The 15,963-nt window shown below is 42.4% G+C and overlaps 1 protein-coding gene across 1 annotated transcript in view; it reads left to right on the top strand.

The window, feature by feature from the left end:
* LOC115177966 (integrin alpha-X-like) overlaps positions 1–15,963 on the top strand; it is a 38,809-nt gene that overhangs the window by 13,856 nt on the left and 8,990 nt on the right. Inside the window, 13 exon segments of the mRNA XM_029738968.1 lie at positions 5,881–6,016; positions 6,238–6,314; positions 6,565–6,688; positions 6,831–6,973; positions 7,210–7,350; positions 7,543–7,740; positions 7,863–7,993; positions 8,180–8,334; positions 9,967–10,133; positions 10,342–10,464; positions 10,619–10,689; positions 10,804–10,945; positions 12,289–12,387. Coding sequence (XP_029594828.1) covers positions 5,881–6,016; positions 6,238–6,314; positions 6,565–6,688; positions 6,831–6,973; positions 7,210–7,350; positions 7,543–7,740; positions 7,863–7,993; positions 8,180–8,334; positions 9,967–10,133; positions 10,342–10,464; positions 10,619–10,689; positions 10,804–10,945; positions 12,289–12,387 — 1,707 coding nt within the window.

Here is a 15,963-nt window from a genome sequence, read left to right as displayed (position 1 = left end):
AGCCTGTTCCTTTCCCTCAAGGTTAGAAATGCTTTGAAGCTTTCACCCCCTGGACCATCTGTCTCCTGGTGTCCCTCCTAATTGCATACACACATTTCTTTCCCTATCCCGTGGTTCCTGGACTTTCCGGAACTAATCAAACTAATCGATCCCTACATTGATCATTACATTGATTATTCATTAACCATGCTGTATGACTAATAATTCATCATGGTCTATTGATTCATTTACCTTTAATAGATAATTCTCTTATCATTTATGCTCTGACATCACCGTCAACTGTGGGACCTTATATAGACAGGTTTGTGCCTTTCCAAAACATGTTCAATCAATTTAATTTACCACAGGTGGACTCTAACCAAGTTGTAGAATCAATGGAAAAGGGATGCACCTGATCTCAATTTCGAGTCTCATAGCAAAGGGTCTGAATATTTATATAAATACGGTATGTCTGTTTCTTAATTTTGATAGATTTGTATAAAATCTAAAAACCTGTTTTTGCTTTGTCATTATGGGGTATTGTGTGCATATTTATGAGAAAACAAATGTATTTAATCAATTTTAGAATAAGGCTGTAAAGTAACAAAATGTGGAAAAAGTCAAAGGGTCTGAGTACTTTCTGAACGGACTTTAATTCCATTACAACTATTTAATTCCCATAACTACAGCTGGCTGATCACTAGCCAAAACATTTTGACTAGAAGGTATGCTCTCGTCCTAGTTGAAACGACCAAATGCCAATATATTTGCATCTCTGTGAACTTCAAGTGAAATGGTTTGCAAACGTACCTCAATTCAGGGATGGAAGGTTTCGCTGTAGTCCTACTTATCCCACAACAATTTATGGTGAATGGAGAAGATTGAAATAGTGCTAGTTTTTTATTAAACTGCCTTGTTCATCCTAATGCTAGTTAGGTAATGCTAAAGCAGCAGTATTTGATATTCCCAATTTAACCTTGTGGGATAATTAGGAGAACAGCAACACCTTCCATCCCTGGATTGAGGTACACTTTGAAATCGTTTCACTTGAAATTCACAGAGGTGCAAATATATTTGCAAATGGTTGTTTCTCCTCCTAAAAATGTGTCTGTTCCCACTCCCATCAATACCTCCACAACTGCTAGTAAATTTACAAATGCTTTTTAATCCTCTACTAATGATCCTGTTCTGTCATCACACTGATGATTTGCTGAACAGGTTCAGTGGCACCAGTTAAAACCACAAATCAACTGTCTGCCTTGGTTAAATGACCACACTATTGCCTTAAAAAGTGTACTAGGAATGCAGAACGGAAATGGAAGGCCTACAAACGTCAAGTATTCTATGAGATACTGAAGGATCTGATGAAAAATTACAGTGTTGCGGTTAAAGATGCAAGAACAAACAACTTCTCTACCCTGATCTCTGAGAACTCCTACAACTCGAAAATTCAGTTTAAAAAAAGCATGCTGTTGGTGCCCCCCTAACAGGGACAGGCTCACATCACCTGATCTCTGCAAACAGTTTTTACGATTCTTTACAGAATTGTAAAAAAGTTGCCCTCGACTGGTGCAAGTCATATCAATGTGGCAGACGTTTCTCAGTGAGCATGGGTGCTTCAGTATCGACCCCAGCACCTATTCACTATGGCATCCCTCAGGGGTCAATTCCGGGCTCCATTTTTTCACTCTGTACATGCTTGGTGACATCATCCACAATCATAATATTCAGTTTCACTGCTTTGCAGATACCTTTATTTAAATAATCAGACCCAGGATTCTACTAAGCTAACATATGGAATTGTTTTAAGGTGGTCATACCATGGATTATTTAGCTATTTTTCTTTTAGCTATCCCAAAAAACAAAACTAAAATAATTTGATAAAATATTGAATTTGGCCTTTACTACTATAGACCATAGCAACAGTTTGAATAACACATTCGTGAATTGCAAAAGAGACAGTCAAAAAAGAAGTCCGAAGGAATAAGGATTTGAAGTGTCTGTCCTATATCTAGGAGATATAACAAAGCTCAGGAAATATTCATGTTTTTTGGACACATATTTAACCCCTTATTTTTGTTGGCACAAAACTACCTCCATACTTCCATTAATTTGTATGGGTCTCCTTCATTGTGTTTGTAAGAGACTCATCTTTCCATAGAGTGGTCATAAAGCACCTCCTCCCAGCTGCCCACTGCACTGAGGCTAGGAAACACTGTCACCACTGATAAATCTACGATAATGGAGAATTTCAATAAGCATTTTTCCACGGCTGGCCATGCTTTCCACCTGGCTTACCCCTACCCCGGTCAACAGCTCTGCACCCCCCACAGCACCTTGCCCAAGCCTCCCCCATTTCTCCTTCATCGACCTGGCCAATGCTTTCTACTCTGTCAATCACCACATTCTTATCGGCAGACTCAACAGCCTTGGTTTCTCAAATGACTCTCACCTGGTTCACCAACTACTTCTCAGATAGAGTTCAGTGTGTCAAATCGGAGGGCCTGTTGTCTGGACCTCTGGCAGTCTCTATGGAGGTGCCACAGGGTTCAATTCTCGGGCCGACTATTTTCTCTGTATACATCAATGATGTCGCTCTTGCTGCTGGGGATTCTCTGATCCACCTCTACGCAGACGACACCATTCTGTATACTTCTGGCCCTTCTTTGGACACTGTGTTAACAAACCTCCAGATGAGCTTCCGTGCCATACATCACTCCTTCCGTGGCCTCCAACTGCTTTTAAATGCAAGGAAAACTAAATGCATGCTCTTCAACCATTCGCTGCCCGCACCCGCCCGCCTGTCTAGCATCACTACTCTGGACGGTTCTGACTAAGAATATGTGGACAACTACAAATACCTAGGTGTCTGGTTAGACTGTAAACTCTCCTTCCAGACTCACATTAAGCATCTCCAATCCAAAATAAAATCTAGAATTGGCTTCCTATTTCGCAACAAAGCATCCTTCACTCATGCTGCCAAACATACCCTCGTAAAACTGACTATCCTACTGATCCTTGAATTCGGCGATGTCATTTACAAAATAGCCTCCAACACTCTACTCAGCAAATTTCATGTAGTCTATCACAGTGCCATCCGTTTTGTCACCAAAGCCCCATATACTACCCACCACTGCGACCTGTATGCTCTCGTTGGCTGGCCCTCGCTTCATATTCGTCGCCAAACCCACTGGCTCCAGGTCATCTATAAGTCTTTGGTAGGTAAAGCCCCGCCTCATCTCAGCTCACTGGTCACCATAGCAGCACCCAACCGTAGCACGCGCTCCAGCAGGTATATTTCACTGGTCATCCCCAAAGCCAACTCCTACTTTGGCCGCCTTTCCTTCCAGTTCTCTGCTGCCAATGACTGGAACGAATTGCAAAAATCACTGAAGCTGGAGTCTTATATCTCCCTCACTAGCTTTAAGCATCAGCTGTCAGAGCAGCTTACCGATCATTGCACCTGTACACAGCCCATCTGTAAATAGCCCACCCAACTACCTCATCCTCATATTGTTATTTATTTTTACTCCTTTGCACCCCAGTATCTCTACTTGCACATTCATCTTCTGCACATCTATCACTCCAGTGTTTAATTGCTAAATTGTCATTATTTCGCCACTATGGCCTATTTATTGCCTTACCTCCCTAATCTTACTACATTTGCACACATTGTATATAGACATTTCTATTGTGTTATTGACTGTACGTTTGTTTATTCCATGTGTAACTCTGTGTTGTTTGTGTCGCACTGCTTTGCTTTATCTTGGCCAGGTCGCAGTTGAAAATGAGAACTTGTTCTCATCTAGCCTACCTGGTTAAATAAAGGTGAAATATATAAACGTCCCCTTTTCAGGACCCTGTCTTTCAAAGATAATTCGTAAAAATCCAAATAACTTCACAGATCTTCATTGTAAAGGGTTTAAACACTGTTTCCCATGCTTGTTCAATGAACCATAAACAATTAATGAACATGCACCTGTGGAACGGTCGTTAAGACACTAACAGCTTACAGACGGTAGGCAATTAAGGTCACAGTTATGAAAAACTTAGGACACTAAAGAGGCCTTTCTACTGACTCTGAAAAACACCAAAAGAAAGATGCCCAGGGTCACTGCTCATCTGCGTGAACGTGCCTTAGGCATGCTGCAAGGAGACATGAGGACTGCAGATGTGGCCAGGGCAATAAATTGCAATGTCCATACTGTGAGATGCCTAAGACAGCACTACAGGGAGACAGGACAGAGAGCTGATCGTCCTCGCAGTGGCAGACCACGTATAACACCACCTGCACAGGATCGGTACATCCGAACATCACACCTGCGGGACAGGTACAGGATGGCAACAACTGCCCGAGTTACACCAGGAACACATAATCCCTCCATCAGTGCTCAGACTGTCCGCAATAGGCTGAGAGAGGCTGGACTGAGGGCTTGTAGGCCTGATGTAAGGCAGGTCCTCACCAGACATCACCGGCAACACCGCTGGACCAGACAGGACTGGCAAAATGTGCTCTTCACTGATGAGTCAAGGTTTTGTCTCAGCGGGGATGATGGTCAGATTCACATTTATCGTCGAAGAAATGAGCGTTACACCAAGGCCTCGCGATCGATTTGGAGGTGGAGGGTCCGTCATGGTGTGGGACAGTGTGTCACAGCATCATCAGACTGAGCTTATTGTCATTGCAGGCAATCTCAACGCTGTGCGTTACAGGGAAGACATCCTCCTCCCTCATGTGGTACCCTTCCTGCAGGCTCATCCTGACCCTACAGCATTACAATACCACCAGCCATACTGCTCGTTCTGTGTGTGATTTCCTGCAAGACAGGAATGTCAGTGTTCTGCCATGGCCAGCGAAGAGCCCGGATCTCAATCCCATTGAGCACATCTGGGACCTGTTGGATCGGAGGGTGAGGGCCATTCCCCCCCAGGAATGTCTAGGGACTTGCAGATGCCTTGGTGGAAGAGAGGGGTAACATCTCACAGCAAGAACTGGCACATCTGGTGCAGTCCATGAGGAGGAGATGCACTGCAGTACTTAATGCAGCTGGTGGCCACACCAGATACTGACTGTTACTTTTGATTTTGCCCCCCCTGTTCAGGGACACATTATTCAATTTCTGTTAGACCCATGAATGTGGAACTTGTTCAGTGTATGTCTCAGTTGTTGAATCTTGTTATGTTCATACAAATATTTACAAATGTTAAATTTGCTGAAAATAAACGCAGTTGACAGTGAGAGGACGTTTCTTTTCGGACGCTATAGACGTTTTCGCGAGAAGACCGATTTTCAGGATGTCTCATGGTCTGACAAACACAACTGTGGTCCCGCCACTGTCCACTGCAGATGCGGAAGGCAGACATTGGCGGATACGGTGGATTGTGACGCACGCAGCCCATGCAACACACAAAAAAAAACAGATCGCTATCTGAAATTGACGGATTTTGATGGGGACTTTTTTATTGTGTTACTTAGATTGACACACGGGGTCAGTCAATAGATAATTAAATCCCTGCTGAATACGCTGTTATAAAGAAGCTTTTAATGTATGATGTTAATTTGCTTTCTTTTTTCATTCTTCTTCCTCCTGTCTTTGTTAATTTGTTAGTACTTTTATTTTATGATGTGAAGCACTTTGTTACTTGTATTGAAAAGTGCTAAAAAGTAGAGTTATTATAATTGTTGTTATTATTACTAGTCTCAAGGGTCCAGTCCAACTTCCCAGTTACAATGTGAATGTTTAAATACCGTTCATATTGAAAAGGAAATTAGACTTCACTATAATCCCACAAGCATTTCGCTACACCACAAGCATTTCGCTACACCCGCAATAACGTCTGCTAATCACGTGTATGTGACCAGTACAATTTGTTTTGAATTGATTTTATATTTCTTGGCAGGTCAAGAACGTTAATTTGACGAAACTAAAGTCCCTGGCATCAGAGCCAAAAGAGAACAACACTTTCCTCATCGAGGACTACAACGGACTAAAAGGAATCCTAGACAACTTTCAAAAAAAGATCTTCAACATTGAAGGTACAACTCCGGATTCAGATAAACTCTTAGTACGACTTACTTATTTTTCAGCAAAGTCCCTGTCAACTGAAAGTTGTTATTCATAAAAAACACAAAGTGGCACTACTGGTCACTTCCTGAAATATACTGGTATTTATTTTTGGTGATAACACCTTACTCAAGAAATTCCACAGTAGAAGTATTATTGTATCGCTAGTTATATCAGTGTCCGTATGTTCTAGGTTCCAAGACTGCTCTGGCTGGAAACTTGACTAAGGAGATGTCTCAGAGTGGGTTCAGTGCTGTCTACGTTGATAAGGTGAGATACACAATAGTATGTCCAGCATGTTTTATCATCTTAAATGTTCATTTGTAATATGTATCAATTGTTTTAAAATGTTTACTACAATGCCTCTACATTGTGCTACAAATCCTTGTAAATGCTTAAATACGCATTTATAAATGTAATGACCACCATTGCAGCTAGTTTATAGACACAGTATATAGTTAATGAATGCTTATTAATAAAATGTCATACAATATGACCCAATGTTTTATTTCCTCTACAGGACACCTTGGTTCTGGGCTCAGTGGGATCAAACAACTGGCGTGGATCTCTCTTTGAGACTGAGGGTCTGAGATCAGAGGAAAGGGAAATTCAGGACCCCACATTGGACAAAGATTCCTATATGGGTAATGGAATATTAAGCTCAAAAAATGATATTGCTCAAATGTGAATTTGAACAAACACTATTTTCAAGGCTCTGTTAGTTCAGATGTTTCAGTGAAGGGAGTGTAGTTACAATGGACCTACATTTCTTCATTGTTATTACAGGATACTCTGTAGCTGTTGGGAAGAAGAATGAGAACCTTCTATATTTTACCGGAGCACCAAGATCTGAACACATGGGACGGATCCTACTTTTTAACAAGGTTAACAACAACTGGACTGTGGCACAAAGATTGCCTGGAGAACAGGTTGGTAACATTAGCTATTTCTGCAAGCAGTGTGGTATCTGAATCAAGTTATACAATTGGGACAGCATGAAATCAGCTTTTGGGGTTACTTCAAAGGTTGAATCACTCCTCCGATAGTAAAGAGGAACACATGATGTCACTTTTTATGTTTACTTATGAGTTCCATTTAAAACCAAGGGACTTCTTAAAACATTTAAAAACTATTTTTGTATGATTGTAAGTTTTGATTTTCTCAGATGGGCTCCTACTTCGGGGCAGAGCTGTGTTCTGTGGACATAGACTCAGACGGCAACACAGACTTCCTACTGGTGGGTGCACCAATGTTTCACCAACCTCCGAAAGAGGGCAGGATCTACGTCTACACACTGAGTGATAAGGTGGGCTGAACTGTGAACCTCTGAACAACAGATTCAAATGCTGAATTTGTGGTTGAATATGTTCATCAGGGACAAAGTGATCTGGAAGCCGATATTGATTCATTTGGATATAAATATCCATAATCTTCTATAATACTGCACAAAAAGACAATGTAATATGGATTTATCTTCATGTGATCTCTCCTTTCTTAGCTGGAACTGAGGATGGAGATGAATGTTTCAGTGCTGTCTCAGGGTAGATTCGGCTCCTCCATCTCGTCTCTCACAGACCTGAATGGAGATGGGCTGAATGATGTAGCTGTGGGCGCTCCACTTGAGGATGATCACAGGGGGGCCGTGTACATCTACCTGGGTGAAAAGCTAAAGGGTATCCGCCCTGAATTCAGCCAGGTGAGGCCGACGAAGATGGAAATCATTCAAAACGGCCCTTCACAATCAAATAAAACAGACATCCCTCCTGGGATATGAATATCAATGGCTTTTCATTAAATGTGTATGTTTTCTTACTGCAGCGCATCTCAGCTGTGATGATGAGATCTAAGCTCCAGCTCTTTGGCCAGTCAATTGATGGGAAGATGGACCTGGGTGAGGATGGACTGACTGATATCGTAGTAGGAGCACGTGGCGCAGTTGTCGTCTTGAGGTACGAGACCAAAAAATGATAAGAAAAGACAGCTGGTTTAAACAGACAGTTGTTTAACCAGTAAAAATATCCCAATAGGATGCGATCTGCACTGAACAGGGGCTGCGCTCAATGAGGTGTGGGCAGAGCTACCCAACATCGTACAATGTAGGCTAACATCCCAATCTTTATCTCGATCGCTCACAGGTCCAGACCGGTCCTCAGCATCTCTGCTCATCTCCACTTCCATCCCTCGGAGATCAGCACTGATAACTTTGACTGTCTGGCAAAAGAGATCATTTCCCCCGTGGTCACTTTAACAGCCTGCTTTAACATGGCAGAGGCAACAAAGAGTAAAGCAGGTAAGAACTCTCAGAACTTTTGGAACACTGATGGCTTTGTGCTTTCCAACAGAAATGGGAGTCATGATCTGAGACTACATACACTACATGACCAAAAGTATCTGCTCGTCGAACATCTCATTCCAAAATCATGGGCATTAATATGGAGTTGGTCCCCCCTTTGCTGCTACAGCCTCCACTATTCTGGGAAGGCTTTCCACTAGTTATTGGAACATTGCTGCGGGGACTTGCTTCCATTCAGCAACAAGCATTAGTGAGGACGGGCATTGATGGGCGATTAGTCCTAGCTTGCAGTCGGCATTCCAATTCATCCCAAAGGTGTTCAATGGGGTTGAGGTCAGGGTTCTGTGCAGGCCAGTCAAGTTCTTCCACACTGATTTCAACAAACCATTTCTGTATGGACCTCACTTTGTGCACGAGGGCATTGTGATGCTGAAACAGGAAAGGGCCTTCCCCAAACTGTTGCCAAAAAGTTGGAAGCACAGATTCGTCAAGAATGTCATTGTATTCTGTAGTGTTAAGATTTTTATGCACTGGAACTAAGGGGCCTAACCTGAACCATGAAAAACAGCCCTAAACCATTATTCCTCCTACACCAAACTTTACAGTTGGCACTATGCATTCAGGCCGGTAGCGTTCTCCTGGCATCTGCCAAACCCAGATTAGTCTGTCGGACTTCCAGATGGTGAAGCGTGATTCATTACTCCAGAGAACGCGTTTCCACTGCTCCAGAGTCCAATTGCAGCAAGCTTTACACCACCCCAGCCAACGCTTGGCATTGGGCATGGTGATCTTAGGCTTGTGTGTGGCTGCTCGGCCATAGAAACCCATTTCATGAAGCTCCCAACGAACAGTTATTGTGCTGACGTTGCTTCCAGAGGCAGTTTGGAACTTGGTAGTGAGTGTTGCAACAGAGGACAGACGTGTTTTACACATTTCAGCACTCGGCAGTGCCGTTCTGTGAGCTTGTGTGGCCTACCACTTCATAGTTGAGCCGTTGTTGCTCCTAGACGTTTCCACTTCACAATAACAGCACTTACAGTTGACCGGTGCAGCTCTAGCAGGGCAGAAATTTTAGGAACTGAGCTCTTCAGTCTCTTCTTCTACTTCCAATGTTTGTCTATGGAGATTGCATGGCGGTGTGCTCAATTTTATACACCTGTCAGCAACGGGTGTGGCTGAAATAGCCGAATCCACTACTTTGAAGGGGTGTCCACATACTTTTATATATATAGTGTAATTGTGGCCTTGATGGTCTAGGTCGGAGCATAGCTAAATCACTGACAACAATAAGTGGATCTTGGTCTCTTCCTAGTCTGAAGACCAGCGGAGGCTGCTGACGGGAGGACGACTCATAATAATGGCTGGAAAGGAGCAAATGGAATGGCATCAAACACAGAGAAACAATGTTTGATACCATTCCACTTATTCCACTCCAGCCATTACCACAAGCCTGTCCTCCCCAATTAAGGTGCCAAAGGTTGTTCCTGGGTGTGGATCTGGGACTCGAGAGTTAAGGTCTTGACTCCATCTCTGCTTTCTACTTCAATGCTGTCCGTCAGCAGGCAACCATGAGGTTCTGAACTTCTCTCCCTGATAAGGAGGCCATTTAAGATTTGTGTACTTTTCCAGGGGCACTGAGTGCAGGGATGAACGTCTCCTACTCGCTGGATGTGGATCCACTGAGACAGAGGAGCCGAGCATTTTACAGCGACATGAACAAAGAGGCCAGAAGTCTTCTCTCTACAGTGGAGCTGAGAAAGGAGCGGACTTGCTTCAATCACTCAGTCTACATGACAGTATGAACAATGACAAACTGTAGCTATGCAACAATACAACAACCATAATGTCTCTCTTAAGGAGGGGGTTTAATGAATAACGTTAAGTTGTTAGGTTGTTGAATTATTATTGAATTATTGTGTATTGATTTTATTCAGTGATGAGAATAATGAGGGTTTTTCAGAACTATGGATAGGGAAATTAATGCCACATTTTATTTTCTTCCAGCAATGCGTGATCGACACATTATCGCCCATAATCATCCAACTTGTTTTTTCTCAATCTGAAAGCCAACAAGAGGGTCTTACTGCCATTCTGAATACTGACAGTCCTACACAGGCTGTGGTCGAGGTACGAAGATACATTCTGGGTCTGACTAAAACCTGTTCACTTACAATGATCAACAGTACTAGCAATGACTGTGGACTGAGTACTGTAATTTAGCCAAAGACCTGTAAAAACAGGTCATCTAAACACATTCACAGTTGTCTTGAATTCGTCATAGGTGCCCTTTGAAAAGAACTGCAAAGAAAATGAAACATGTGTGGCAGAGCTTGAGGTGGACTTCAACTTTATGTAGGTATCTGATAGAGGCAACATAAAGTAACTTGTTTGTAGCTGTAATAATTACTGACTGTTCCAAAAAAAGCATGTTTTCTCTGACTGTATGTATTTTGTCTCTCTTTTCAGCACATCAACTTTATTAGTGGTGGACCAGAGTTACTTCAACGTGACTATAAGACTGTCCAATCACGGGGATGACTCCTACAACACCAGTCTAACTCTCCTCTACCCTCCTGGCCTCTCGTTCTCCATGATGCATCTTCTGAAGGTAATACCGACACCCCTCCATCTATTGTGTAATTCATTCTGATGTTTTCTTCTTGCTCTCATCTAAACCAGTGTTATTCAATCCTGGAGACCTAAAACATGTTCAGCCAATCAAGGTTTTGATGATTAGTTTAATCAGGGGTGTTCCTTCTGGGCTGGAACAAAAGCTTGCCTTGCTCATCATGTGGGACTGCAGAACCAGGATAGAAGAACATTGATTTTAACATCAGTTTGCAGCCAAACATTTAAATGTTCACTACATGTGATAATTATTCATAAAAGTTAGCAAAATATTAAAAGGTGCACTATGCAGAAATCACTCCATTTCCTGGTTACTAAAATTGTAATAGCCTAATTTCAGTTTTTGACAAAACAAGCAAGGATAGTGTAGAGAATCATTGTACCATCTAAACAGCTGTGAAATATATTTTCCAAAACCAAACGTTGTATTTTCAGATGTTTGAAGCTGGTGTACGAAACCGAAAGTAAGACACAAAAACAAAATGCAACGGGAAGCACAGTTTTAGGTTCCTAACAAGCAGAATAAAAAGTAAAACTGACAACTAGAAAAAAACACAACCAAGTTTATTCACCCACTGGGTCATACAGCTGCAAAGACAAGGTATGATTACACAAGCACATATATTTATAACCTCCCTACTAGGCAGGAACTTAATTGGCTCCTCTCACTGGTGTAGTCATGGCCCTGCCTGATGCTAGAACCTTCGTGGGCGTGGAAGTGTATGTATGTGAGATAGTACTGTAGTAGGAGGGTCTGTGGTGGGCCCCTTTGGCTCCCCTCCCAGACGTTTCTTCTCACTTCATCAGTCCTCCCTAATTCTGCAGCTGGCCTGCCTTATCAGGAACTGAAGCTAGACTGCTGCCCTTTGCCTTTCTCTGTAGGGACATTGATATTCAACAATAACATCTTTGAACAGATTATTAACTTAATGCACTTCCCCTTGTCTCCCTCTAACTTTCCATACACCAAATTCCTATACATGTAGAGTAATCAATACGTTCTAGTATGGTAACATGAATAAGTATATTTGAAGCTAGAATCCAACAGAAATAGCAGACATAGAACAGATCTACTCCTTCTCAGACTTGCTTTCAATGAGAATGACAGATCTATAACTCCCATTTGTATGGGAATTTGGTCGGGTCGCCCAAAAACGTACATATTGCGATTTATGCGTGGTGCACCTTTAAGTGTTGAATTGATTAGTTCCGTAAAGTGGATCATTTTTAACATGCTTGCTTGTTTATTTTAGACTATGTCAGTGACTCAGTTGTACAAACCAGAATTATTTACACACTTGACTTATTGTCTGTATTCCATAGTCTACAAGGAGAACGGTGTTCAGCTGTGGTGGTCTGGAAGGTGAAATGGACAGAACTACATGCAGTGTCAGCATACCGGTCTACCGTAGTAAAACTACAGTGAGTGATTACTTAGATATACCCGTAAATAATGCTCAACTGTGAATACACCGGTAAAGCTTTAAAATCTTAAATGATAAAGACGGAGCTAAAAGCAGTAACTCAATGTCTAATTGAGTGACAGCTTTGATATGAGGATACAGTGCCTTCAGAAAGTATTGTGACCCCTTGACTTTTTGCAAATTTTGTGTTACAGCCTGAATTTAATACCCCATAATGTCAAAGTGGAATTATGATTGACATTTTTACAAATTAACAATGAAAAGCTGAAATGTCCAGACTCAAAATGTTTAACCCCTTAGTTATGGCAAGCCTAAATAAGTTAAGAAATAAAAATGTGCTTAATAAGTCACATAAATTGCATGGACTCACTGTGTGCAATGATGAGTAGAGTAGAGCATTACTTCATTCATCTCAACTTGGGATATTGTTTTATCACAGCATGCATCAATGACAAAATGACAGGACACGCAACAATGACCAACATGATGAAAACCAAACATTAAGACAAAAAGGCACATACACCATAGTATCCCTAAAATAATCTGATTCAAGTGCTGTTTTTTTATATCCTACTTTGGGAAAGACAAAAACAAGCAACAACATTTTCCAATAGGAAGGCCTCATAACAGTTAATCAATTACTCATTAAAAAGCTTCATGGCTGTTTGGTAAAAATGACCATCTAAACCTCTCTATGGAACATCTGGGCAGGCTTAACCTGCTACTGAAGCTGCTCCTGTGTTGCATTAGAGCCCTGGTGGAGTGGGTGTGTGTGTCATTGTCCATGATCATGTGCAGCTTTTTATGAACATGTCTTGCATTGATTCCAGGCTGCCGCCAATTGTAGCACTCTTAATGATTTTGTCAAGCTTGCATAAAAGTCCTCCTAAGGTAAATTCCCTTTCCAGCACAAAATGGCATAGGTCGCTACACTCGCCACGACATTGCTATGGAACATACAAAGCATTTTGTCACATACTTAACAAAAAAAAATAAAAAATCAAAGCTTCCTTAAAAGTACATTCTGGATTGGGCTTTTGTAGCCACGGAGAATCCTCCTTCCAGTTCAGTTTGTTGTCGACTGTTACACCTAAGCACTTATAAGTGTCAACAGTGCCAATCTCTTCACCAGTGGCTCAGTTCATTGTTGTGTGAGAAGTCATTTGTGTAAAGGGTAAACACAAAAGGTGACAGGAGAGTCCCCTGCAGCACCCCCGTGTTTGTACAAATCCAATCTGATACTGCCTGGTTCAGTCTTACGAACTGTGGTCTATTGGTCAGGTAGTTCACAATCCATTTGATTGTGTGTGGGTTTACGTGAACGCCATTTTGGGACAAAATGTGGGGTTGTATGGTATTGAAAGCACTGGAGAAGTCAAAGAACACTGTTCTTCACAACACAGCCAGGCTTTTCCAGGTGCTCATATACTCTGGAGGAGACAGAGCAGACCATCTTCAACACCAGTTTTTGGGTGGTAGGTAAATTGCAAAGGATCCAGATAGGCTGCCACCTCAACTCTTAATAAGGGTATTAAAACCCGCTCAAAAGGTTATGACTTGTGATGTGAAAGCCACTGGTCTAAAGTCTTTCAGTGCAGTCACTCCTGATTTCTTTGAGATTGGAACTACGCAGAATGTTTTCCATTTAGTAGGAATATCTGAGCACGTCAGGGACAGGTTGAAAATATGCTGCAGTATGAAAGCCAGTAGATTAGCACACACCTTGAGTACTCTGGCGTTAACGCAATCAGGCCCTGCTGACTTACTGGGATTGATCCTCTTCAGCTGCCTCACTTGTTTCTTCGAGATGCTCATGGGCTCAGTGCTTCCCAGATCAGAGTCGAGCACCTCCCCTATCCGATGTTGCTCTGCTGACAAATCGTACTTATCGAATCTGGTAAAAAAAAATTTAACACTGTAGTTGTCCGCTGTTGCTGTAACCGGTTTTCTTCCTACCATGCTAGATATCCTGCATGCGTTTTGCTTGCAGCTTGCGTTCTGACGTCAGTATGTATTCATGTTTTGCTTGGCACAATAATGTCAGTAGAGAAGTTAACATAATCCGTTATGCATTCAGCTACCCTTAAAATCCTCCTCCGAGTCGTCTATAAATAGATTCCAATCTGTACCTTCAAAGCAGCTCTGTAGCACCTCTCCAGTTTCGGGTGTCCATTCGTGAATCACCGCCTGAGTGACATGTTACTTCTGGACCAGTGGGTGGTACTTAGGTAGCAGCTGGACGAGGTTGTTAGATTGTCCAGTGGAGGCAGAGCAGTAGGCGTCTTCACATTGGTGTAGAGAATGTCAATGGTCTTGTCCAGACGAGTTTGAACTTAAACATACTGTTTTAAAGGTAGGAAGTGTTGTGGACAGCAAACAGTGGTTGAAATCTCCAGAGATAACCGAGTAGGGTGATCGATGGAGTAGGTCATGTGGTGACTTCGTGGCCAGTTAAAGATTTGCAGACGGCGGGATGTAGACAATTACTATCACGCTAGGGAACTCTTGGTAAATAGTAGGGTCAGCAGCCCACTGCTAACACCTCCACATGAGGGGAACAGACCCTCTTCACTGTGACACCATTGACTGTTCACATACAGGCAGACGCCTCCCCCCACTTGACCCCGAATGTTCCGAGCTCCTGTCAGCTCTGATGATCGTGAAACCAACCACCTCCACATGGGAAACAGGTATAACCTCCGTTAGCCAAGTTTCCGTAAACCATACCAGACTTGTTTGCCGATGTGATCTCATATACGAAGTTGTTGCCGATAGTACCTCCGTCTTGATTACAAGTGAGCGGACATTTCCCATGATAAAGGATAGGAGATTGAGCTTATTTCCTCTCTTGTTTGGTAGTCATACGCCTCCCTGCTTCCCCTTGGTTTCATCTCAGGGGGCAGCTCTAGCTGTAGTGGGCCAACTTCACTTGGCTGAAGGGCATGTGGTTCATCCAGGCTGTACGTTACCAAGGTCTCTGCACTATCAGAGTGTTTGGTGCACTTCACAGTATCTAAACTCAGTGCGGCTAGCAGTAGTAGAATAAAGTAATTTATTCGTCTGATAGGCTCGTATCACTGGGCAGCTCTCGACTGTGCTTCCCTTTGTAGACTAATAGTTTGCAAGCCCTGCCACATCTGACGAGTGTCAGAGCCGGTGTAGTACGATTCGATCTTAGTCCTGTATTGATGCTTTTCCTGTTTGATTGTCCACAGTAGAATAAATACATACTTCCAGTACTCCATTTTCTCAGTGCCATCAGTACAACCACAAAAAAAAACACATACACAAGACAAGAAAATAATTTGCTCACTACAACAGGGTTAGAGCCTCGGACGCTATAGTTTAAGATGAATTTTGAATGACTACCTCATCTCTGAACCCCACACACAAAATGATCTGTAAGGTCCCCCAGTCGAGCAGTGAATTTTAAACACAGATCCAACCACAAAAACCAGGGAGGTTTTCCAATGCCTCACAAAGGGCTCCCATTGGTAAATGGGTAAAAATACATTGAATATCCCTTCGAGCATGGTGAAGTTATTCATTACTCTTTGGATGGTGTATCAAAATA

The sequence above is a fragment of the Salmo trutta genome, chromosome 38 (assembly GCF_901001165.1).
Source record: "Salmo trutta chromosome 38, fSalTru1.1, whole genome shotgun sequence".
In the NCBI taxonomy this organism is placed as follows: Eukaryota; Metazoa; Chordata; class Actinopteri; order Salmoniformes; family Salmonidae; genus Salmo; species Salmo trutta.
Note: the sequence above shows the minus strand (reverse complement) of the source record. Positions and strands in the feature narration are given on the sequence as shown.